Below are 24,922 nucleotides of genomic sequence, written 5' to 3' on the forward strand. Positions count from 1 at the left end.
CAAAGGGGGCTGAAAGCTGTTGGCCAAGGGCACTCCTTGCTGCTGAAGGAAAAGGTGGCCTAAAGGAGATCTGAGTGGTTCCTTAGTATATCCACCACACTCTTTAAAAAGGGAGGAACCACAGCAATCCCCCCCGCTTCTTTGTCTTTTTAGGGCTGCACCCGTGGCCTATGGAGGTTCCCAGGCTAGGGGTCAAATCAGAGCTGTAGCCACTGGCCTACGCCACATTTAAGCCACATCTTCGACCTACACCACAGCTCACAGCAATGCTGGATCCTTAACCCACTGAGCGAGGCCAGGGATCGAACCCGCAACCTCATGGTTCCTAGTTGGATTCGTTCACCACTGAGCCAAGGCGGGAACTCCTTTTTCTTTTTTTTTTTTTTTGATTTAATTCTTAAAATAACCCTGCAGGGTAGGTACTTTCAGGGTCACTGTTTTACAGAGCCCGGTCTGCCAAGCGCTGTGCTCTGAAGGTGCAACTCTGCCATGGGAGGAGAGCTGGACAGATGTGATGTCATCCAAGTCGAAAGAAGAGTTTGCAGGCCCAAGCTGTCGACAATACAAACGCTACTGAAAGGTTGAATGAGACAAGACTTGAAGATGGCCTCTGGATTCAATAACATGGAATCCATTGATGAGCTTAGAAAGCACCATTTGGGTAGCAATATGGGGTCAGAATCCAGACTAGACCATGCTGAGAATGAGTAGGAGATAACAGCAGGAATGGAACAAGTATAGACAACTCCACCAAGACGCTGGGTATGATGAGTGAGCAGAGAAATGGATGGCAGCAGGGCCAGGGTGTGGCAAGGATGCCAGGCAGGATAGGAGTGCAGACTGGAATCCAGCCAGGCTCTGCATTCCAGCTGTCAACTTGGGCCTGGGGCTGTGGCCTAAAGGCAGGGATACTCTTTGCCAAGTGGTCAGCCCCCTTTCTGTAGTTCTTCTGTCTGGAGGGGGCACCTTCTGATTCCCATAAAAGGTGTTGAACGCATTACCAGCAGCGGGGCAGAGAAGGCTGCACATCAACGGGATTTGAAAAAGAAAGAGCCATTCACCTGTGTTTCATTCTCACACTGATGAGAATAATCTGGTTCAGAGAAGTGGTGATTGGTGGGGGGCGGGGCGGCAAGGTCTGCTCCCATGATTACCAGAAGGAAGAGAAAGGGTGGCAGGTTCACTAACTCAGGTGTTACAGAAATCACTTTGTAAAGAAAAGACTTTATTATTAATTGTGTCGGCCGGGGTGACCTTGCTGCATGACCTTGATGATTCCTAGGGTTTCTCGGCTCCCAAGGCTGTACAGTTGATCTGGGGTTTCAGGCTCACTGGACTTTGGTCTACTTAGTTGCCCCTGAGAGGTGGCCATCACTGTCTTCTGTGGCACTTCTGCTGCCTCCCAGGGGCCCAGGAAGGTCTGGGACCGTGCCTCTGATCATCTGTGCCAAGAGGAAGCACAGGGCCACTCTGATGCTGAGCCAGGAAGAGCTCAGGTGCGCTCTGCTGTGGGGCCTTAGGTTTTTCTCTCTCCCTTCCCCCACCCCCAGCCCCGGGGGAGGGGACAGATGAAGTGGCTGCTCTTTCCTCTGCTTCTCCAAGATATTTTATCTAGATCGCTAGCTTTCTCTGCATAACAACCCCTTAAAACTTAGCATCTTACAACCCACTTCTCGCAATTCTGTGGGTCAGCCAGGTGGTTCTCCTCGTCAGGGGCTGTAGGGGGGTAGCATCTTTTCAAATCATGCTCCTCAGATCAGCAGCACCCAGGAGCTTGTTAGAAATGTAGATTCTCCAGAAAAGGAACAAACTCTTGGAGAACAGACTTGTGGTTGCCGAGGGGGAGGGAGGGGGATGGCCTGGGAGTTTGGGGTTCGTAGATGCAAACTCTTGCCTTTGGAGTGGATAAGCAATGAGATCCTACTGTATAGTGCAGGAAACTATTATCTAGTCACTTGGGATGGAACATGATGGAGGATAATGTGAGAAAAAGAATGCATATATATATGACTGGGTCACTTTGCTGTGCAGCAGGAATTGACAGAACATTATAAATCAACTATAATAGAAAAAAAAATCTTAAAAAGAAATGTAGATTCTCTCGCTCCCCCGCAGGCCTGATGAATTAGTTTCTGCCTTTTGGCAAGATCCCCAGATGGTTTCCATATATATATATATATATATATATATATATATATATCTCAAATTTGAGAAGGGCTGGTCTTGAGATAGGAGGTAGATGGGCCCCTGGGCTGAGAATAGCTGGGACTTGTTAAGCCCAATACATGGGCCTTGTCTCTCTCCGACAGTTCAAGGAAAAAGTTAATTGCAGAAGCTGAGCTCTGCTGGAGTAGAAAAGATGACCCATCACTCCTGGGGTCAAGGAGAGCTCCCCAGTTACACATGTGCAGTAAGGCTCCTGGGATCAGAAAGGGAAGGGGGCGCCAGGCCGTAATGAGTCCTGATACTATCCCGGCACCCTTTGCTCTGGAATCCATCTTTGCCAAAAGATGCACACACATACTGGGGAGGGTCCTATGTCCAGTCAGGTGTGAGAAATCAGCTACTTGGCCAAAGGTAAAGACCCGGAAAACTGTCCTATATAAAGTGATATAAATCACCTCTCGGGTGCGCCCCTCATTGAGGATGCTGGTACCCTCGCTGCTTCTCTTTGGGGTGTGTATTACTGCCTTGCTTTCTTAGATAAACTACTTCTCTGCTCTCCCACGTATATTGTGGTTCTAACAAACTTTGTGCCTGTTTTTACAGTCTTTGCCTCCTTGAAACATTCTTGCTTTCGAGGGGCGGGGGCAAGAATCAGGGCATTCCACTTTTAGCCTCTAGTTAGTCTAGTGGCTAGGATTTCTGATTTTTAACCAGGCTGCCCAGGTTCAATTCCTGAGCGGAGAATTAAGAGCTCTCTTAACGCCATCACTCACTGCTGTCTCTTGGAGATCAGTCTGAGCGAGTCTCCCTCGCCTGTGTGGCAGTGGGCAGGCTGGTTGGTCTGGGGGCCTCAGCTGGGATGGCTTAGTCTCTGATCCATGTGGCTGACCCAGGCTTCCTCATGCAGCAGTCTCAGGGTCTGCAAAAGAGCAAGGGGACAATCCCAATGGAAACATTTTCCTTTTTTTTTTTTTTTTAAATGGTGACACCCATGGCATATGGAAGTTCCCAGGGCTAGGGGCCAAACTGGAGCTGCAGCTGCTGGCCTAAGCCACAGCAATGCAGGATCCAAGCCACATCTCGACCTACACTGCAGCTTGCAGCAATGCCTGGATCCTTAACTCACTGAGAGAGACCAGGGATTGAATTGGCATCCTTATGGACACTATGTCGGGTTCTTAACCCGTTGAGTCACAACGGGAATTCCTGGATATATTTTTCAAGCCTCTGCCTGTGTCATGTTGGCTACTAGTCCACTGGCCAATGCAAGTCATGAGGCCATCCCAGGGTTGGTGTAGGAAGGCACTGCCAAAGGACATGGAGGGAGGAGGGGAAAACTTGGTGGTGGTTTTAAAAACCTACCACACTCTCCAGTATTGGAGTTTAGGCTTTCAGAAAGAAAATACCAGCAACTGTTTGCATTCTGCCCAGCCATATCCCTCCCCGCAAGTGAGTGCACAGCTGCCTACTTGCTTATAAAAGGAGAGAAGGGGGGCGTTTCCATCGTGGCTCAGTGGAAACGAATCTGACTAGCATCCATGAGGATACAGGTTTGATCCCTGGCCTCGATCAGTGGGTTAAAGATCCTGGCATTGCCCTGAGCAGTGGTGTAGGTCGCAGACACAGCTTGGATCTGGCACTGCTCTGGCTTTGGCATAGGCCAGCAGCTCCAGCTCCGATTCAACCCCTCCACATGCCGTGAGTGGGGCCCTTAAGAAAAAATTAAAAAAAAGTGAAGACATGAGGAAGGAAAAGTTAGGGATAATATTGGAAAGTAATATGCTTGCCACAAAGGAGAAGATGGGTACAGAAGTGGACATATGGGTCCAGTAGTGGAAAAGCCAGAGTGTCCGACCATTTCATTTTCTCTATGAAGTAAGAGGTAAGGTCACCTATTGAGAGTGGGCAAAGAGGGGTAACAGAGGCACGCTGCCTTCAGAGAAGAGCAGATTTGCAAAAGCCAGGATGCACCTTGAGCCTGGGGATTGACACGAAGAGCATAGGACTGGGGGGGGGGACCATTCGAGTTGATGATTATGACTATCTTGATGCCACCCTGTCCTTTGGGGAAACCTTTTGCCATAGTAACTTGCCGGCACAGAGAAAACCAAGAGCAGGGTTTGGAGGATGTTGCTAAGTGAGTCAAGGAAAGACGGGGGGGCTAGGGAGTTTCGGTTAGTGGTTAGAAGCGTTATTCAAAAATAATGATCTGGGCTCTCTCAGCTGAATATGCAAACTTAGAAGAAAGTTGGGGGGTGGTGAAAATAGGATTGGAAAATAGGATTTTAACCAGTGGCTGAATGGAGAAGGAATTGTGGGGAAAAGCGAAAGGCTTGAGCTCGTGATTTCAGAGCTGGAGTTGTTTCTGTGTTGGAAAAGACCAGAGGAGAAGATCTTTGGAGATGTTGTAACTTTTCGAGTGTGAACACTTTCCCCAGGGGGAGATGAGCAGATTTGCTTTCTATTCTAACCTTACAACACCTCCCCCAAGGGGGTGTTCATTATCCTCTTGAAACAGCAAAAATTAGCCTTTTTAGTTTTTGGATTGCAGGCACTCTAAGCTTAATCTGCCACTTGGGAGCTCCCTGGTGGTCCAACAAGTTAAGGATTCCACGTTGTCACTGCTGGGGCTCTGCTCGCTGGCCTGGGAACTTCTGCATGCTGCAGGTTCAGACAACAACAAAAAATTCGCCTCTTGGACTTGCTGTCCCTTTTTCATGCATCCTTGAGTAGATGTTTCTCCTTATGGGTCCTTTTAAACGGCAGCTGAGACATTCCACCATCCTACCTCTGATTCTGTAAATGTGTCTTGCTCGGGTGTGTCATCAGAAGCGAGGTTATATGTTGTGCTAACAAAGGACTCCAAAATCTCACACCGGAAGGTATGGAGGTACTAAAAATTATGTCTTTTGCAAACGAGGTAAACCGATCTTCAGAATGTCTGTAAAAAGTGCATGGCCCTCAGCAGGCAAAACTCTGAGGAACGCAACACCTACCCTTCCACAAAGGCTACACCTTAACAATGAAATGCTCTGCGCCAATGAAGTAGTGTCTCCAGTTCCTCTGGACCACGATGCTCTGATGCAGTCTCGGTCTTATCCTAGAGAAGTGCTTCCATCCAGAACTCAGTAACACCCTCCTTCAGGCTGATGGGGGCGCTGGATGTAGATAGGGACCTGGGGCCCGGTTCTAAATAGTGTGGAGGCGAGTCTGCTTACGAGAGATGATGGTCAAGCAGCGGACGTGAAACAGGAGAGGCAGTGGAGTTCTCCGGGTGGGGTCCACGTCCAGTCGCTGGGTACATTCTGTACACATGAGCCCCTCCCTTGCCTGAAGTGAATTCACGAAGACTTGACTTGATTACCGGGGGGGGGGGGGGGGGGGGGGGGGGGGCTGGGAAAGGTGGGGTTTGGCTCGGCGCGCCCCGCCCAGATCTGGCGGAGCCCTGGGCAAACCCGGGCGAGTGAGAGGCGGGGGTGGGTGGGTGGGGGGAGCTGCTGGGTGGAGGGCGGGGCGGGGAGGGGCGGGCCTGGCCGGGCCATTGCCAAGCCGGCCAATAGGAGGCTCTCCAGCGCTGAGCCGGGAGAGGGCCGGGGCGCCGCCACTAGCACCACCGCCTCCCCAGTTTTCCCTTGTGGATGCACAGCCCCGGTGACTCCGCTCCTCCCGGGGCAGAGGGGCCTCCAGAGGCCAGAGGAGCGGACTCCGGACGGGATTTCCGAGGAAGGGAAGAGGAAGGGCGCCCCACCCGCTCTGGAGGGGTTCGGTGAACGATGAAGGGGCGGCGGCGGCGACGCCGGGAGTACTGCAAGTTCGCGCTGCTGTTGGCGCTGTACACGCTGGTGCTGCTGCTTGTCCCCTCTGTACTGGACGGCGGCCGCGATGGGGACAAGGGAGCCGGGCATTGCCCGGGCCTGCAGCGCAGTCTGGGAGTGTGGAGCCTGGAGGCGGCGGCGGCGGGCGAACGCGAGCAGGGCGCGAAGGCGCAGCCAGCCGCTGATGGGGGCGCGGGCGTGTCCCCCAGGTCTCCTCGAAATCTCCAAGGCGCCGTCGGGGAAGCGGCGTCTCACGAAAAGCAGCACATCTACGTGCACGCCACTTGGCGCACCGGCTCGTCGTTCCTGGGCGAGCTCTTTAACCAGCACCCGGACGTCTTCTACTTGTACGAGCCCATGTGGCATCTGTGGCAGGCGCTGTATCCGGGCGACGCCGAGAGCCTGCAAGGCGCGCTGCGAGACATGCTGCGCTCGCTCTTCCGCTGCGACTTTTCGGTGCTGCAGCTGTACGCACCGCCGGGGGACCCCGCCGCGCGCGCCCCGGACGCGGCCAATCTCACCACCGCCGCCCTCTTCGGCTGGCGTACCAACAAGGTCATCTGCTCGCCGCCGCTGTGCCCTGGCGCGCCCCGGGCCCGCGCCGAGGTCGGCCTGGTTGAGGACGCCGCTTGCGAGCGCAGCTGCCCACCGGTGGCTCTCCAAGCCCTGGAGGCCGAGTGCCGCAAGTATCCGGTGGTGGTCATCAAAGACGTGCGCCTCCTCGACCTGGGCGTGCTGGTGCCCCTGCTGCGCGACCCCGGCCTCAACCTGAAGGTGGTGCAGCTTTTCCGAGACCCGCGGGCGGTGCACAACTCGCGCCTCAAGTCTCGGCAGGGGCTGCTGCGCGAGAGCATCCAGGTGCTGCGCACCCGCCAGAGGGGCGACCGCTTCCACCGAGTCCTCCTGGCGCACGGCGTGGGCGCTCGCCCCGGGGCCCCCTCCCGCGCGCTGCCCGCCGCGCCGCGCGCCGACTTCTTCCTGACCGGCGCGCTCGAGGTGATTTGCGAAGCCTGGCTGCGCGACCTGCTGTTCGCGCGCGGTGCTCCCGCCTGGCTGCAGCGCCGCTACCTGTGGCTGCGCTACGAGGACCTGGTGCGGCAGCCGCGCGCCCAGCTGCGCCGCCTGCAGCGCTTCGCGGGGCTGCGGGCGCTCTCCGCGCTGGACGCCTTCGCGCACAACATGACTCGCGGCGCAGCCTACGGCGCTGACCGGCCTTTCCACCTGTCCGCGCGAGACGCCCGCGAGGCCGTGCACGCTTGGCGTGAGCGCCTGAGCCGAGAGCAGGTGCGCCAGGTGGAGGCTGCCTGCGCCCCAGCCATGCGCCTGCTGGCTTACCCTCGCAGCGGAGAAGACGGCGACGCCGAGCCGTCCGAGGACGAGGAGACGCCGCTGGAGATGGAGGCTGACGGCGCCACGTAGAACCCCACCCGTGCCCCCCGGGTGGGTCCGGGTAAGGTGGTCTCGGGGCAAAGTGGGGGCCGGAAAGGGTCTTGGGGAGCTTGGATCAGGGGGAGGGGAGGACTGCCATCTCTAGGTCTCACCCTATCAAATAGATCCCAGCGGGAGGGGAATCCCAGGTGGGAGAATTTAGGAGAGTCACCGGGATCTCTAGCATAACCACCTGCCTCCTCAGAGGAGACCCTGAGAAGCGAGAGGTGAAGTATGGCTGAGGCGGAACCCAGGTCTCCGCGCTCTTAGTCCTCCCTATGAAGTAACATGTAGGATCCTTTGTTGAGAAAGAGGGGGTGGTGGGGAGAGGGAAGAGGGGTATCCTCGGTCTGAGCTGAGTTGAGAGGGTTTGAAAGTCATAAGGAAACTTGAGACTGGAAATTGGCATGAAAAGTATAGAATTTCGGGGACCATTTGAGGTGGATGGTTTGCCTTTATCTAGATGCTGGTCTGTGCTGTGGGGAAATCTTTTGCAGCAGTGTTTGCAGGCACAGAGAAAGGCGAAAGCAGAGTTTAGGGGTGGGGGAGTTATTGCCTCTTATCCTACCTACCCCTCATCTGTTTCCTATTTCTTCTCTGCCTAACTTGCAGACTCCGAGGCTGACCTTCCAATTTACCGAGCATACAGGCATAGGCAGGCCCCGGCTTGCAACAGTTTTTGCACATGTGTGTGTCTCAGGCTCTGGTATATGGGCGTGGGATGGACTTTGCTTTCCCCTGGTTCGAGTGGTGGCTTCCCCCTGCCCCCAGTGGCTGGCGCTCGCAGGATATTTGACCATATCCCTTTCCCATCAGGTCACAAAAGCTGCCTGGTCTGCTTCCTCTAGTGTAGACAGGACCTCAGGCCTGGGCCTTTGTCGCACCCACCCACCCCATCCCCTTGAGAGATGGAACCCGATTCGCAGTAGGAGCTTTGTGAAAAGACATTCCCTCCCCGCCCGACAAATTTTTTTTCTTTCTCTGTAAATCATATACCCCAAGATAGCCTAAGGTGCCAAAATGGGGCTTCACGGATGTCAAAATGAGTTCAGTGTCCGGATCAGCCTGTTCGTTGGGCTGAGGGAGGGGTTTGTTCTGCTCGATGCTGACCTCAGGCGTCATGTTGGTGGCCTGGGAATGCATTTCCCCAAACTTGGCGAGAGCGGGAAGGGTGCAGCCTTTTGCACGGTGCAGTCTGGAGGAGGAAAAGCAGTGCCGCCTTTTGCACGGTGCAGTCTGGAGGAGGAAAAGCAGTGCCGGGTGGGCGGAAGTGACCTAAGTTTCCATTCATTAGTTTATAGTTCCATTCAGTATTCCTCTTGGATGAAGCTCTGAGGCCAAAGTTGAAGATGTTAATTAAAACGGATTCTGTTGTTAATGATGCCAGAGTTTCAGAGCGATTGCAGAAGCAGACTGATTTTTCTACTGGTCATCAAGCAGGTTTTCGTAGTTCCTGTAATTACTTAAGAAGTCTGTCATCTTTCCCGGTGTCCAGAGTGGGGGGTAAAAGGCACTGGGTGACTTGACATATTTTAACAAAAACATCCTTTCATCTGCTAATCTTGTGTTTACGGATGTAAGTAACAACATAATGATCCTTCACCCTCCTCACAGATCAGAGGGAACGCCTCTCCAGGATAGATTGCTGCAGCATTTTATGGCTTTAAGAACTGACAGTCTCAGGGTTCCGTCTGGCTCGGTGGTTAAGGAATCCGACTAGGAACCATGAGGTTCGATCCCTGGCCTTGCTCAGTGGGTTAAGGATCTGGCATTGCCATGAGCTGTGGTGTAGGTTGCAGACACAGCTTGGATCCCGAGTTGCTGTGGCTGTGACATAGGCTGGCGGCCACAGCTCCGATTCGACCCCCAGCCTGGGAACCTCCATATGCCACGGGAGCAGCCCAAGAAATGGCGCAAAAAAAAAAAAAAAAAACCTGACATTCTCCCAGAAACTTTTACCTTTTTTTTTTCCTTCCATTTTTACTAAGATTTATTGAACACCGACTGGGGTGAGGTCAGAAGGTGAGTGGAGAAGGAGGGTCAGAGGACTCAGGCTTCATCCTCTAGGAGGTTAGAGTCTGCCCCCGTGACAGTGACTACAGGACAAGATATCCCTGCTGCGGTTTGAAAGAGCCGATGGGGCTTCCTCTGCTGCAGGAACATCTGGGAACAAGCTTTAGGCTCTTTTATACTCTGGTGACTGAGCGCTTCCTCCTGCATTTCTGCTGGAATTATCAGACACTCGCTATGCCACCACCAACCAGTGGATTTGTTCAAATGCTTGTATTCCTGGTTCCTAGAAAGCTAATGTTACTGATCAACTGATGAGTTTCCAAACGTCTGTCACCCTCCACTCCCGGGAAGGGAAGAGGATGGATCTTAGGTGCCATTTATTGAGTGAGGCATTGTGGGTAAATCCCTGTCATGACTGTGGATGGAAATAATAAAGTCTATCCTAGGAATAGAAAAGAGTTTCATCTGAGCCAAACTGAGGACTACAGCCCGGAAGACAGCCTCTCAGATAACGCTCGGAAACTGCTCCGGAGAAGCATGGTTTTCAGCCGAGGTTTATATCCTGTCAGATCAAAGAATACTAAGCAAGTCAGGGGTATATGACGTCAGGTTTCAAAAAGAAAAAGAAAAATCAGTGTGTACGCAGTGAGTCAGTATGGTCTTAGCACCTGGGGAAAAAGTCTTACCATCAAAGGGGTACCAGCGCATTGGTGTCCAGGAAGGGAGAGGTGTTTTTTTTTTTTTTTTTTGGTCTTCTTTTGTCTTTTTAGGGCCACACCCATGGTATATGGAGGTTCCCAGGCTACGGGTCCATTCAGAGCTGTAGCCGCCGGCCCAGGCCACAGCCACAGCCACAACCACGGCAATGTGGGATCTGAGCCACATCTGCAACCTACACCGCAGCTCGTGGCAACGCCAGATCCTTAACCCACTGAACAAGGCCAGGGATCGAACCCATGTCCTCATAGATGCTAGTCGGGTTCGTCAACCACTGAGCCATGACGGGAACTCCCAGGAAGGGAGGTATTTCATCTTTATTTTTAACATGGACATTCTTGACTTCAGGTCAATGGGCGCTTTTAATTTTATTGAAGTGCAGTTGATAAGCAATGTTGTGTTAACGTCTGCACAGCAAGGTGATGTGTTTAGACACGTTTATACACACTTTTTCATGTTCTTTTCTATTATGGTTTATCACAGTATATTGAATACACTTCCCTGTGTTACATACAGTAGGACCTCATTGTTTATCCATCCTACATGTAATACTTTGCATTTGCTCATCCCAAACTCCCAGTCCATGCCTCCCCTACCCCTCTCCCATTATAAGGCTGTTCTGTCGGTCTGTTTCCGTTGTGTAGATAGGTTCCTTTGTGTCGTATTTTAGATTCCACGTATAAGTGATACCATATGATATTTGTCTTTCTCCGACATACTTAGTATGATAATCTCTAGGTCCATCCATGTTGCTGCAAATGACATTATTTCGTTCTTTTTTTGGCTGAGTAATATTCCATTGTGTGTGTGTGTGTGTATACCAGATCTTTATATATTTATCTATCTATGGACATTTAGGTCGTTTCCATGTCTTGGCTATTGTAAATAGTGCTGCTGGGGAGTTCCTGGGCCTGGAGGCTAAGGATCCAGTATTTTTTTTTTTTGGTATTTTTGCTATTTCTTTGGGCCGCTCCCGCGGCATATGGAGGTTCCCAGGCTAGGGGTCGAATCGGAGCTGTAGCCACTGGCCTATGCCAGAGCCACAGCAATGCGGGATCTGAGCTGCGTCTGCAACCTACACCACAGCTCACGGCAATGCCGGATCCCCAACCCACTGAGCGAGGCCAGGGATCGAACCCGCAACCTCATGGTTCCTAGTCGGATTCGTTAACCACTGCGCCACGACGGGAACTCCAGGATCCATTATTGTCACTGCTTTGGCATGGGTTGGTTGGATCCCTGGCCTGGGAACTTACACATGCCTCAAGTGAGGCTGGAAAATAAAAATTAGTGCTTCTGTGAACATATGGGAATGTACCCTTTGGTTTAATAATTAAAGCAGATGTCAGTGTATTTTTGATAGGCCATAAGCAGGCTGTTTTAGTTAGCATAAATTTCCAGTTAAGGGAGTTCTTGCTGTGGCTCAGTGGAAATGAACCTGACTAGTATCCATGAGGATGTAGATTCAGTCCCTGGCCCCGTTCAGAGGGTTAAGGATCTGGCGATGCCACGAGCTGTGGTGTAGTTCGAAGATGTGGCTTGGATCTGGAGTTGCTGTGGTTGTGGCTTGGCTGGCAGCTGTGGCTGCCATTTGACTCCTATCCTGGGAACTTCCATGTGCCCCAATGTGGCCCTCAAAAAAATAAAATAAAAAATTCCAGTTATATCAGAGTTCTCTTGTGGCACAGCATGTTAAGGATCTGGCATTGTCACTGGAGCAGCTTGGGTCACTGCTGTGGCATGGGTTTGATCCCTGGCCTGGGAACTTCCATATACCATAGGCACCACCAAAAAAAAAAAAAAAAAATTTAAGGAGTTCCCATCGTGCCTCAGTGGTTAACGAATCCATCTAGGAACCATGAGGTTGCGGGTTCGATCCCTGGCCTCACTCAGTGGGTTGGGGATCCTGCATTGTCGTGAGCTGTGGTGTAGGTTGCAGACGTGGCTCGGATCCCGCGTTGCTGTGGTTGTGGTGTAGGCCGGTGGCTACAGCTCTGATTTGACCCCTAGCCTGGGAATCTCCATATGCCATGGGTGCCGCCCTAGAAAAGACAAAAGGACAAAAAAAAAAAGAATTTTAAGGTTAAATTATATATAAGCCAGAATGACTTCCCCATATCTCAGTATGTGAACGTTTCTCTCATCATGACATATTATCAATTTTACAGATGAAGCGTCTAAGACTCAGAGAAGTCAAGCAATTTGGCCAAAGTCACAGTTGCCAAGGACAGAGCAGTGCTGGTGTTAGACCCCAGAGCTCAGAATCTCTCCATTATAACACACCTTCACCTGGCTGCCCTTACCACCTCTTGGCACACCTTTGGCACCACAGCTGGGCTTGGAGGCTGGTCTGGGGTGAGAATCACACTTAGCTTTCTTACTAACATGTTCCAAACACTGAACAAACCAGTAAACCATCCCTGAGCGCTGCCAACAGCAGCCACACAGGAAAGCCGAGGACTCTACAGCCTCCTGATGGCTGTCCTTTGCCCGAGGCATCTGGGCATCAAGCTCAGCCATCGACAGGGACAACATGTGCATCAACCTGAGTGACTTCTGGATTTGACATGGAGGGCATTGGTGTGCTTTTTTTTAGGGCTGGGGGTGGGGTGGAGCTGAGTGGGGACCCCAGCACCAAACCAAGTCACCAAGAACCCAGGCCCTCTCCATCATCTCCATCTTCTTGGCTTTCTCCTTCACCAGCTTATCTTCCCACTATCACAACAGCAACAAGCATCACTGCATTCCCATAGGCATTTAAGACATTTTGGTCTTTGTATTTGACAAGATAGATGGACTTTTTTTTTTTTTTTTGGTCTTTTTAGAGCCGTACCCCACGGCATATGGAGTTGCCCAGGCTAGGGGTTGAATCAGAGCTACAGCTGCCAGCCTATGCCACAGCCACAGCCACAGCCACAGCAACACCAGATCCGAGCTGCATCTGCGACCTACACCATAGCTCACCGCGACGCCGGATCCTTAACCCACAGAGCGAGGCCACGGATCGAACCTGCCTCCTCATGGATGCTAGTCAGATTCGTTTCCACTGAACCACGATGGGAACTCCTAGATGGACCTTTTGAATGAAATTAAGAAGGGAAGTAAATGTGCTATAACCTAAACCCCAATAATTGCAAAGTTTTCTCTCTAAGGAAATGGAAAAAGAAATGACCAGCCATTACCAAATCCCTAACAAAGCATTTTGAAAGTCGTTCCATTTTAATCAAGATATTGTGCCCCAAACAGCTTATGTATAAAAGTCACTGAAAAGGGAACCTCTTGCTTATATGACAGTCTGTACTGCTAAAGAACAGTTGTTAAATGTTGTTCCTACATAGAATTTCTCATTCAACAAAGTTTGTTCAAATTCCTAATATAAATCAATGTGGGTACTATATTCAGGCCAGAGGGCTGGATATTGGCGGGTGTGTGTGTGTGGGGGGGTTGTGTATCCCCACAGATGGGTACCTGAGTGGCAGGGATGCAGTCAGGTGCAAACAATTAAAAAAAAAAAAAAAAACCACATCCACGTCCTGGAGTTACCATTGTGGTTCAGCGATAATGAACCCGACTAGTAACCATGAGGATGTGAGTTTGATCCCTGGCCTCGTTCAGTGGGTCAGGGATCTGGCGTGGCTGTGGCGTAGGCCAGCAGCTGCAGTTCCAGTTTGACCCCTAGGCTGGGAACCTCCATATGCTGCAGGTGCGGCCCTAAAGAGCATACAAACAAAACAACAACAACAAAAAACCCCAAACAAAAACCCCACGTCCAAATTCTTATTGCTCCCTTGTGAAGTTGGTGCTATCTTTGATCAAGACATTCTTGGAGCTCCCCCTCGGGCTGCTTTCATCGTAGGACCTCCTTGGTTGATGGTGGATTTGGTGTTTAGGAAAAATCAAGACTCATCAAGTCTGGCAAGTGAGGCAGGGGAGGAGGCTGCTCCTGCAAAGTGAGGTGTGGCCATAGGGTGCTAACAGTCATTCCTTGGCTCATATGAAATCAGTTTTCATACTAGGGTGCAGGAACCCAGGCATCAGAGCCTGGCTTTCTTGGTTACTACATGATCGACCTTGGCAGGTCCCTAAACCTTTTTGGCTTTAGCGTTCTTATCAAGAAGAAAAAGAGGTTGAATTAAGAGGATTTCCAAGTTTTCCTGGCACTAAGAGGGGAGGTGTGACATTTATCGAGTGCTTGTTTTGTGCACTGTGTTACGTAATGCACGTTGTCTCAGTCCTTATCTCAGCTTTAGAAGAAGGATGGCATCCTCATTTTATGGATGGTGAAGCGAGCTCAGAGAGGTTGAGTAATTGTCAAGGATAACACAGCCAGAGGATTAGAATCAGGCGTTCTTTCTTTCAAAACTAGCATTTAAATTTTTTTGGAAATTCTATAAGCATGTGGTGAACCAAAGAGTTCAACAATTTAGAAGGACATAAAAAATACCTGCCACTCACTTGCTAGAAGTAACCACTGCGTTTCTTGTGACATGTCTAGAAATATTTCATGCAAATTCAAACAGAGACATGTACCTTTTTTAGTTAAATCTTTCTATTTTTAACTCCTTAAAAATTTTAAAATGAGATACGATCGACCAAAAATGTTGGTTTCAAATGTACAACATAATGGTTCAATATTTGTATATATTGTAAAATGACCTCTATGATTAATCTAGTTAGTATCCATCACCATACATAGTTATAATGTGATGAGAACTTTTAAGATCCACTTTCTTAACAAGCTTAAAATATACAATACAGTATTATTATTATAGGGCCGCACCCGCGGCATATGGAGGTTCCCAGGCTAGGGGTCCAATCAGAGCTACAGCTGCCAGCCTACACCACAGCCATGGCAATGCGGTACCTGAGCTGCGTCTGCGACCTGCACCACCAGATCCTTAACCCACTGAGCGAGGCCAGAGATGGAACCCACATCCTCATGGATACTAGTCGGGTTCGTTAACCACTGAGCCAAAATGGGAACTGCCTACAATACAGTATTATTGACTGTGGTCCCCATGCTATACCTTATCTCCCCGGTATTTACTTACTTTATATCTGGAAGTTTGTACCTTTTGGTCCCCTTCACCCATTCCCCCCATCCCACCCTGCCGCCTCTGGCAACCACCAGTCTCTTTGTATCTCTGACTTCCTGGGTTTTGGGGGGGAGGGGCTAGATTCCACTTATAAGTGAGATCATACAGTATTTGACTTTTCTCTGGCAGACTTATTTCACTTAGCATCATGCCCTCTAGGTCCATCCATGTTGTCACAAATGGCAAGATCTCATTTTTTTTATTCTTTGTGTGTGTGTGTGTTTTGAGGGCTGCACCCGCAGCATATGGAAGTTCCCAGGCTAGGGGTCGAATCTGAGCTGTAGCCACTGGCCTGCGCCACAGCCATAGCAGCGCGGGATCCTTAACCCACTTGGCAAGGACAGGGATCGAACCCATGTCCTCATGGATGCTAGTCAGATTCGTTTCCACGGAGCCACAACGGGATCTCCCAAGATCTCATTTTTTATGACTAATATTCCCTTTATGCATATATACCGCCTTTGCTTTATCTATTCATCCATCACTGAACACATAGGTTATTTCTGTATCTCGGCTGTTGTAAATAATGCTACAGTGAACATGGAGCGTGGAAATCTTTTCGAGGCAGTGTTTTCATTTGCTTTGGATGAATACCCAAGAGTGCAATTGCTGGATCATATGGTAGTTCTATGTTAAACTTTTTGAGACATCTCCATGCTGTTGTCCACACTGGCTGCACCACCTCACATTCCCCCCTATTCTTAGACGACAGGGAGGGGGGCTGTGCGGTACCAGATTTCTGCTATCATCTGCCTAAAGTCCAGAAACATGATGGCAAAGATGAGGTGATCAAAAATGTGCCTTTGGAGTTCCTGCTGTGGCTCAGAGAAAACGAACCCAGCTAGTGTCCATGAGGACGCAGGACACAGGTTCGATCCCTGGCCCCACTCCGTGGGTTAAGGATCCGGCGTTGCCGTGAGCTGTGGTGTAGGTCGCAGAGGCGGCTCGGATCTGGTGGGGCTGTGGCTGTGGCGTAGGCTGGCAGCTGTAGCTCTGATTCAATTCCTCGCCTGGGAATCTCCATATACCACAGGTACAGACCTAAAAAGGCAGCAATAACCACCACCAAAAAGTGCCTTTGAAGAAGATGGTGGAGAGAATTTCAGTTCACAATTTCCAGATTCTAAATGATGAGTTCATCACTATCTTGGACGAGCACTTGAAGTTGGGTGATGGAGAGAGCACGGCCATGGGGCACGTTCACCACTCAGCCACCTACCCACCTGCCAGCAGCTGAGGGCACGTCTATCGCCTGTTTTTGAAGAGTCTCAGTACTGACTGCATTTCAGAACTATAGGGCATGGTTTTCTTTCTGTAAGTTGTTTCATGAGATTTTTGGGGGCTGTTTTCCGATCTTTGTGCCTGTTAAAAAGGGAAGCTTTTCAGAGTTTCTGCTGTGGTACAGTGGGTTAAGAACCTGAGTGCGGTGGCTTGGGTCACCATGGAGGCACGGGTTTGATCTTGGAGCAGTGGGTTAGGGGTCTGGCATTGCTGCATCTGTGGTATAGGTGGCAGCTGCGGCTGGGATTCAATCCCTGGCCTGGGAGCATCCATTAAAAAGGGGAGGGGGGAGCTTTTTGATCTAAAGCTTAATTTTATAAAATGGATTTCTTTTTCTAGACTAAATTGTATATGCTTTTTCGGCACTTGGAAACTCCGAGAATATTGGTGGCTAATTGTTGCCATCACGTTCTTACAAAATTATTCACCGTTTTTCTATGGAATGTTCTAACAGCTAGCTAAGCCGTAAGGTACTGCTGAATTCATCCATTTATCCCTTGGCAAAGGATCAGTAATGTTTAGGGAAAGATTTGTGAACTTAAGAAGCCTAATGCCAGCAAATTGATTTAAAATCCTTTACCGAGTAGCATTAAAGTGAATGATTAGTTGTTTAGCTCTTGTTTAGGGACTTTTCTGATGGTCTTTTGTAAATAATCTGTTCTAAGTAATTCTTCCCTTCCCTTTTTTTGTGTGTCAGTGTTTCAGAAAGTAGTGAACTTGATTCCTCTGCTTTCCTTAAATCCTTGAATCCAGTTGTGACAAAATTCAATTTGCGAGGTATGATTTCAAGGTTATCAGAGTTCCCTGGTGTATCAGTGGGTTAAGGATCCAGTGTTATCACTGCTGTGGCACAGGTTCCATTCCTGGCCTGGGAACTTGCACATGCTGTGGGTGTGGCCAAAATAAATAAATAAAGGTTACAGAAATAAAACTAATAAAACCTAAAAACAAAAAATCCTCCCATACTTTCTTCTTTTTAATGACTATCTAGTATTTCACTGTAGGAATATACTGTAACTTATTTAACCAGTTCCTAGTCTCAACATCGTATCACTGCATTTTTGCACTGATATCGTATCCTTTGCCTACAGTGTAATTACATCTGTAGGAAAAATTTCTATAGTATAGCAATTTGCTTGGTAGCAGGGTGACCATACATAGCAAAGGGTATATAGGCTTTTTTACATTTTGAGCCATTGAGTTGCTCAACGTTGCATCAGCTTTCGCTCCCACCAGCTGTATCTTGGAGCATCTGTTTCCTAGACTTTGGACAACAAGCACTTTATTTATTTGTTGGGTGGAAAATCCTTTCTCCCAGCGCCCTGGCCCTCTCTGACCCTATGGTTCATCTCAGACAGCGCAGGGCTGCCTCCCACCTCAGCTTTGTGGTAACCAGATGCTGAGCTGAAATCAACTTCCTAGCCCTTCTTGAATGCACCTGGATCTGCAAAGCATCATTTCTGTGGTTCTTCTGAAGGACTGGACATGATTTTGGAATGAAAATGATCATCCCTTGATAAAAGCACACTTCCCCAGGACATCGGGTTGTCTCAAGCTGCTGCTGCTGCTGCTTTTTTTTTTTTTTTTTGGCTTTTTGCCATTTCTGGGGCCGATCCCGTGGCATATGGAGGTTCCCAGGCTAGGAGTCCAATTGGAGCTATAGCCACCGGCCTACACCACAGCCACAGCAACGCGGGATCCGAGCCACATCTGCGACCTACACCACAGCTCACGGCAATGCCGGATCCTTAACCCACTGAGCAAGGGCAGGGACCGAACCCGCAATCTTATGGTTCCCAGTTGGATTCATTAACCACTGTGCCACGATGGGAACTCCTAGGCTGATTTTAAATAAAGCTGAGCTCTATACATTTTCTGTCTACTCCTGAGAGCCCTCTTTGTTGGGGTAGCGGGGGAGGGCAGATGTGACCATTTGCAGTTGAGGCAACAGGCAAAATTCAGCGGGTTTTCTGCAAAGAGGCTTTTTTAGGCTGGGCAGAGCTTTGCTTCCCACGAATATAAATGTAATATAAATAGTCAGGAGCGATGTTTTTAAAAAAACATTTATACGCAGCTGGCTTAAAATTCCTCAGTATGCCTTTTCTCAGCCTGCTCTCAGCATAAGCACCACAGAAAAGACTGAAGCTAAAAAAGCCAGATGGGCCTTGCTTTTTTGCGCTCGGTGAGGTGTCTGTGAGGTCTCCTGGGCCCCCTCATCCTCTCGCTTCCTGATGGAACCCGAGGAACTTGCCCTATTGAAAGAGCCGTTTCTTTAAAAAAAAATTTTTTTTTGTCTTGTTGTTGTTGTTGTTGCTATTTCTTGGGCCGCTCCCGCGGCATATGGAGGTTCCCAGGCCAGGGGTTGAATCGGAGCTGTAGCCACCGGCCTACGCCAGAGCCACAGCAGCTTGGGATCCGAGCCGCGTCTGCAACCTACACCACAGCTCACGGCAACGCCGGATCGTTAACCCACTGAGCAAGGGCAGGGACCGAACCCGCAACCTCATGGTTTCTAGTCGGATTCGTTAACCACTGCGCCACAACGGGAACTCCTTTTTTTTTTTTAATTTTTAAAATTATAGTTGATTTACAGTGTTGTGTCAATCTCTGCTGTACAGCAAAGTGACCCAGTTTTACATACATATACATTCTTTTTCTCACCTTATCCTCCACCATGTTCCATCAGAAAGAACCATTTCTGCTCAGGTGCAGGCTAGAATGAGAACAGGAGGGAAGATGGAGTTCCCGTCATGGCACAGTGGTTAACGAATCTGACTAGGAACCATGAGGTTGCAGGTTTGATCCCTGGCCTTGCTCAGTGGGTTAAGGATCCCACGTTGCTGGGGCATAGGCCGGTGGCTGTGGCTCTGATTAGACCCCTAGCCTGGGAACCTCCCTATGCCATGGGAGCAGCCCTAGAAAAGGCAAAAAGACAAAAAAAAAAAAAAAGAACAGTAGGGAAGAAACAGAAGAAAGAAAGAACAGAAGAAACAGCTCTGGCCCAAGTTCAAGAACACAGGGAAGTGGAGAACTATTTGGGAGTTGAACAGGAAGCAGTTTCAGTTGCAGCAAACTCACCAAGTTCGGTGATATCTTCCTGGGAACGGGAAGCCTTCAGCTCGGCACCGAGCCAGGGGCTGGGTTGGGCCTTGGCAGCAGCTGGCCTTGTCTACATGAGGGGCCATCATGTTGGATGCTGAGAAGACAGCCAAGTGGCAGCTGACAGTGACTTTTTGAAATTTGGGGGTAAAGGAGCTGTGGAAGATGACCAACACATGTGACCTCAATGATGGCCAGAGTGAGCAGATTCCTCTCCCCTGAAATAGATGCAACAGGGAACTTTGCTGTAGAGTCGCATTCCAAAAACAGCTGCTGAGATAGACTCTTTTTTCCCCTGTGGTATGCAGTGGCTTGATGTGGGATCTCAGCTCCCAGACCAGGGATGGAACCCAGGTCATGGCAGTGAAAGTGCCGAATCCTATCCTCTAGACCACCAGGGAACTCCTAGACTTTTTTTTTTTTTTTTTTTTTTTTTACTGTGGAATGGAAGCTGTTAAGGGTTAATTGCAGGCAGGAGTGCTAGGAGGAGCCCCAGGAGGCACAGGGAGAGTGGTAAGGACAGGGGGCAGTCTTTGGGCCCCGCCAGCAAGAAGCTTCAACTCTGAAATCCCAAAGACCTAGAGGGCTGCCTTGGAGAGATGAATATTATGTGGTTAAGGTCATTTTGGTCATGGTAACTAGCAGGCTGGAAGCAGAGACACCGGCCCAACTGAAAGGCAAAAATAGCACATTACAGAAGCGTTGTAAAGTGTGGGAGAGTGGAGAGTGGATAGGAGACCCAGAGTTTTTCTGTAAGGATGACAAACTGGAGAAAGTTATGAGCAGCCCCTGGCGTGAACTGGGAGGCAGGCTGCAGCGGTTCTGATGTACTTACAGATCAGGGTGAACAGCAAGGAAAAATGTCCCCCTGGCGCCCGCCCCCGCCCCCTGACTTGAGACCAGAGTTTACCAAAAAGGACTCAGTACTGCCTCAGAGAGATAGTAAGCCAAAAACACTCAAATCAAGATGACGTTTTAAAAATAGGACTTCCTTTCAAACAGCCTAGAGCTGTTGTACGTTAAATGTACACATTTTTAGAAGTGTTAAAATAGATGCTGTCTCTTCCTCTAATAAAGGATATCACTAACCCAGATGTGAAAAGGGAAACCAGCCCGCTTTTCAGGTTCAGCAAACAACTCAAAAGTTATAGGCCATTGTCTTTCGGGGCACTCCCCTCCCGCACCCCATCCCCTCAGCTGGGGATGGCCAAGGGGATTTTTTTTTTTTTTTTTTTTTTTTGCAAAAAAGGAGATGGTTGGCTGAAAATAAACACAGCCCTCCCCAAGAATAGCAAAACTCCCAGCATTACTGAATGCTTTTTAGATTTATGTTTATTTCTCAGCAGGGGGGAGAGAGAGTTTCCGCTGTGGTGCAGTGGGTTAAGAATCCCACTGCAACCAGTCCGGTTGCTGTGGAGCACAGGTTTGATCCCCTGGCCCAGCTCAGTGGGTTAAAGGATCCAGCGCTGCTGCAGCTGCGGCTCGGAGGATTCAATCCCTGGCCGGGGTCCTTCCATATTCCATGGGTACTGCCATCAAAAATAAATTATTTGGAGTTCCTGTCGTGGCTCAGCAGAAGCTAATCTGATTAGCGTCCACGAGGATGCAGGTTCAATCCCTGGCCTTGCTCAGTTGGGTTAAGGATCCAGTGTTGCCATGAACTGTGGTGTAGGTTGCAGATGCAGCTCAGATCTGGTGTGGCTGTGGTGTAGGCCTGCAGCTGTGGCTCTGATTCGACTCCTAGCATGGAAACCTCCATATGTGGCAGGTGTGGCCCTAAAAAGACAAAAATTAATTAAAAATAGCAAAGGGGGGAGTTCCCGTCATGGCTCAGTGGTTGGTGAAGCCGACTAGGAACCATGGGGTTGTGGGTTCGGTCCCTGGCCTTGCTCAGTGGGTTAAGGATCTGGCTGTGGTGTAGGTTGCAGACGCGGCTCGGATCCCGCGTTGCTTTGACTCTGGCGTAGGCCGGTGGCTACGGCTCCAATTCGACCCCTAGCCTGGGAACCTCCATATGCCGAGGGAGCAGCCCAAGAAATGGCAAAAAGACAAAGGAAAAAAAAACCCAAAGGGGAAGAGACATAGTTTTGAGATTAGGAAAAGCCATGTCCTGCTTCTAAGTGTGGCAGTCTCTGGCAACCCTACAGGCTAAGAAGAGGAGTGGCATATGTGTGTCAGTGTCCTGGGCAATCATTGACCTGCTCTTGGCCATGGGGCCATTTTACCCTCACTGGACTGTGGGCAGGGCTAGAAAAGCGTAGAGCAGACATAATACCCACTCTGCAGGGAGAGGGAACCTGAAGTGATGGGCTAGATTTAGGCTGATGCCTGGACGCTGTACCCTGACGAGCCATCCTAACCTGTGATGAATCCTGAAACTGATCAAGGGTGGCCCCAGCGCCCCCCACCCCACCTTCAGCCACTCCATTGACCCATAGACTCTGTGGAGCCAAAGGGCTGCCTGAATGGTGGATCCAAGCTCGGGTCACTTCCCTGCCCCAGTGCCCTCACTAATCCCTGCCACCCCCACTTGGTAGATGGCAAATACTAATTCTGTTCTTTTATTTGAGTTGGGAACAACTTTACTACTGAAAACAATTATGTGTGTTAATTAAAATTGTATCTCAGGGAGTTGTGGAGCAGCCCAAACCAACCCGACTAGTATGCATGAAGATGCGGGTTGGATCCCTAGCCTTGCTCAGTGGGTTAAGGATCCAGCATTGGATGGAGCTGTGGTGTAGGCTGCAGACATGGCTCGGATCCTACATGGCTGTGGCTGTGGTGTAGACCGACAGCTGTAGCTCCAATTGTTCCCCCTTGCCTGAGAACCTCCATATGCCCTAAAAAGCAAAAAAAAAAAAAAAAAAAAAGGCATCTCAGAACCACTCAATGAAAGGCAAAAACGAAAAAACAAAAGTCAACTAGGCAAAGTCACCACTTACAATTTTTTTTTTTTGGTCTTTTTACCTTTTTCTAGGGCCGCTCCTGCGGCATATGGAGGCTCCCAGGCTAGGGGTCAAATCGGAGCTATAGCCGCCGGCCTACACCACAGCCACAGCAACTTGGGATCCGAGCCGTGTCTGCAACCTACACCACAGCTCACGGCAACGCTGGATCCCCAACCCACTGAGCAAGGCCAGGGATCGAACCCGCAACCTCATGGTTCCTAGTCGGATTCGTTAACCACTGCGCCACGACGGGAACTCCCACTTACAATTTTTATCAATACTCCCGTGGAGCTCATTCCTTTTGTTCTGAAGTGAGCTCAGAAACTTGGGAAATTTTGAGCTGGGAGTGGGTGTAAGGCTGGCAACATTTGTTATTTTATTCTCTTATATTAGGAAAATGGCCATTTCATTTTTGCACTGGCTGACCCTGGGGTTTGACTAATGGGTCCCATGAGATGAGCTTTTACTCTGAAGTCCAGAGCCAAGAAGTGAGTCCTCTTTCCCCACTGCAGGCAGGGAGGTGGGAGTGAGGCTTAGCCTTGGACATGGGCTGCCTGGGGCCAGGCAAGTGGCTTCTCTCCTCGCTTCTCCCTTGGCTTCCTGGGCAAGAGTTAGGCTTATTCATGTTTTGTTGTGTTTCGTTTCACTCAGTCCGTTTTCACCTGATGGGAAAATTGTTTCCTGCATGAAACCGACCTGAAAATATTCTTGACTAATGCCAATATCCTGGCATCCCCGGCGGCTTAATTTTGCAAATGGAAAGTCTGGAAACCCGTTATAAGATGTATGTTGCTTAAAGTCCTAGGCTATTTGGGGGCCCCCGGTTGTGTTAGCAAACTTAATATTTCCTATTACATTGTGCTTTAGAGTCCCAGGGAGGGAGTGTTTGCACTTTGACATTTCCGGTATTTCAAGTATTATTTTAACATGATCTCTACACAGCTCCCTTTTTTTTTTTTTTTTAAAAAAAGGGACAACTTAATGGCTCTATTGTCACAAACATTGTCAGTCATTTCCGTTTTCCTTGGCACTTCATTTAATTCATTTGATGTGAAAACAGGAAGGGGATGAAAGCTTAACCTGGGGATAGCAGATGAAATTTAGATTAAGATTAGCTGGTAACAGCACCCACTCAGGGCAGTTCCTGGGTAGGATGTTGGGAGAAGACCCCCCAGGAACGCGTGCCCATGGAAAAGGAGGCTAGTGCCTGTCTCCAGCCCATCTGTTCTGCAGCGGGTCCGGGAGGAAGGTGGTTACAATAGGCTGGAAGGTAATTCCCACTGAATTCCCGGAAACCTCGGCTCCCACCGCCCAAGTGCCAAGGCCAGGCACCAATTTTTAGCATCTGTGAAATAGTTCCTGCTGGGGAACCCGGGCCGCCCCACCTGGCACAAGTGCGTGGGCAGGGACAGACTGGCAAAACGGAGAAAAACTCGAAGGAACGAAGGCTGGGGAGAAATCTACAAGCGCAACTTAAGGAAGGGAGAGGAGGTGCCCTTACAGGGTCACAGAGCCACCGGGGGAGGCCCTGGGCTGGCCCCTAACTCGAAACATTCCCGGAGTGGAGTTCCCGTCGTGGCGCAGTGGAAACAAATCTGACTAGGAACCATGAGGTTGCGGGTTCGATCCCTTGCCTTGCTCAGTGGGTTGAAAGGATCCGGCGTTGCTGTGAGCTGGGGTGTAGGCCGGGTCTGGCCTGGGAACCTCCATATGCCGAGGGTGCAGCCCTAAAAAGCAAAAAAAAAAAAAAAAAAGAAAGAAACTGGCCGGGAAGACTGCTCTGGGAGGCCAGTTGATTTGGTTGAATCTTCTGTTCTCAAACTTGAAAGCCGGCAGGAGGAAGTTGATTCTCCTCCCCCTCCCCCCACCCCACCCCTGCTTCGAAGGTTGACAAAAGTATGATTAAAATGCTAAGAGTGTGTCTTCCTGAGTTACCCCGCCCGCCCCCGGGGAGCCTCAGCCAAGCCGACCGTAGGCAGTTGCAGCCTGGAATGAAGTTTCCCTTTGAGGCTTTTAGGAGGTCAGCCAGCTACATTTAGGGCCCAGCTGGTCATTTAAATACTCAGGGGAATTGTAGCAAAGGGCATAAAATATACCCAACGCATGGGACTATCACTTTGAGTCTTATAAACAACCTGTTTTTTAAAAATTATTTATTTTATTTTTGGCCACACCCGAGGCATGAGGAAGTTCCCAGACCAGGGGTTGAACCCAGGCCACAGCTGTATCCACAGCAGTGGATCCTTAACTTGCTGAACCAAGAGGGAACTCTTACACAACCTGTTTTTGAAAAGTGCAAGTGACTTTGGGAATTATTTGAGTATTAAGGAATGACTTCACACTTCAGTGCCACATAATA

General features: G+C 49.8%; 1 protein-coding gene across 2 annotated transcripts in view; it reads left to right on the top strand.

The window, feature by feature from the left end:
* Positions 1–5,712: 5,712 nt before the first annotated feature.
* The window catches only part of CHST7 (carbohydrate sulfotransferase 7), a 40,239-nt gene continuing 21,029 nt past the window's right edge, over positions 5,713–24,922 (top strand). The window contains exon 1 of one of the 2 annotated variants that reach the window (XM_047765723.1): positions 5,713–7,436. In XM_047765723.1, the coding sequence (XP_047621679.1) occupies positions 5,940–7,400 (1,461 nt within the window). In that variant the 5' untranslated portion in view covers positions 5,713–5,939 and the 3' untranslated portion in view covers positions 7,401–7,436. The remainder of the gene's footprint in view (positions 7,437–24,922) is intronic. The other variant, XM_047765722.1, reaches the window with a different exon arrangement.

This window comes from Phacochoerus africanus, chromosome X (genome assembly GCF_016906955.1).
Source record: "Phacochoerus africanus isolate WHEZ1 chromosome X, ROS_Pafr_v1, whole genome shotgun sequence".
Classification (NCBI taxonomy): Eukaryota; Metazoa; Chordata; class Mammalia; order Artiodactyla; family Suidae; genus Phacochoerus; species Phacochoerus africanus.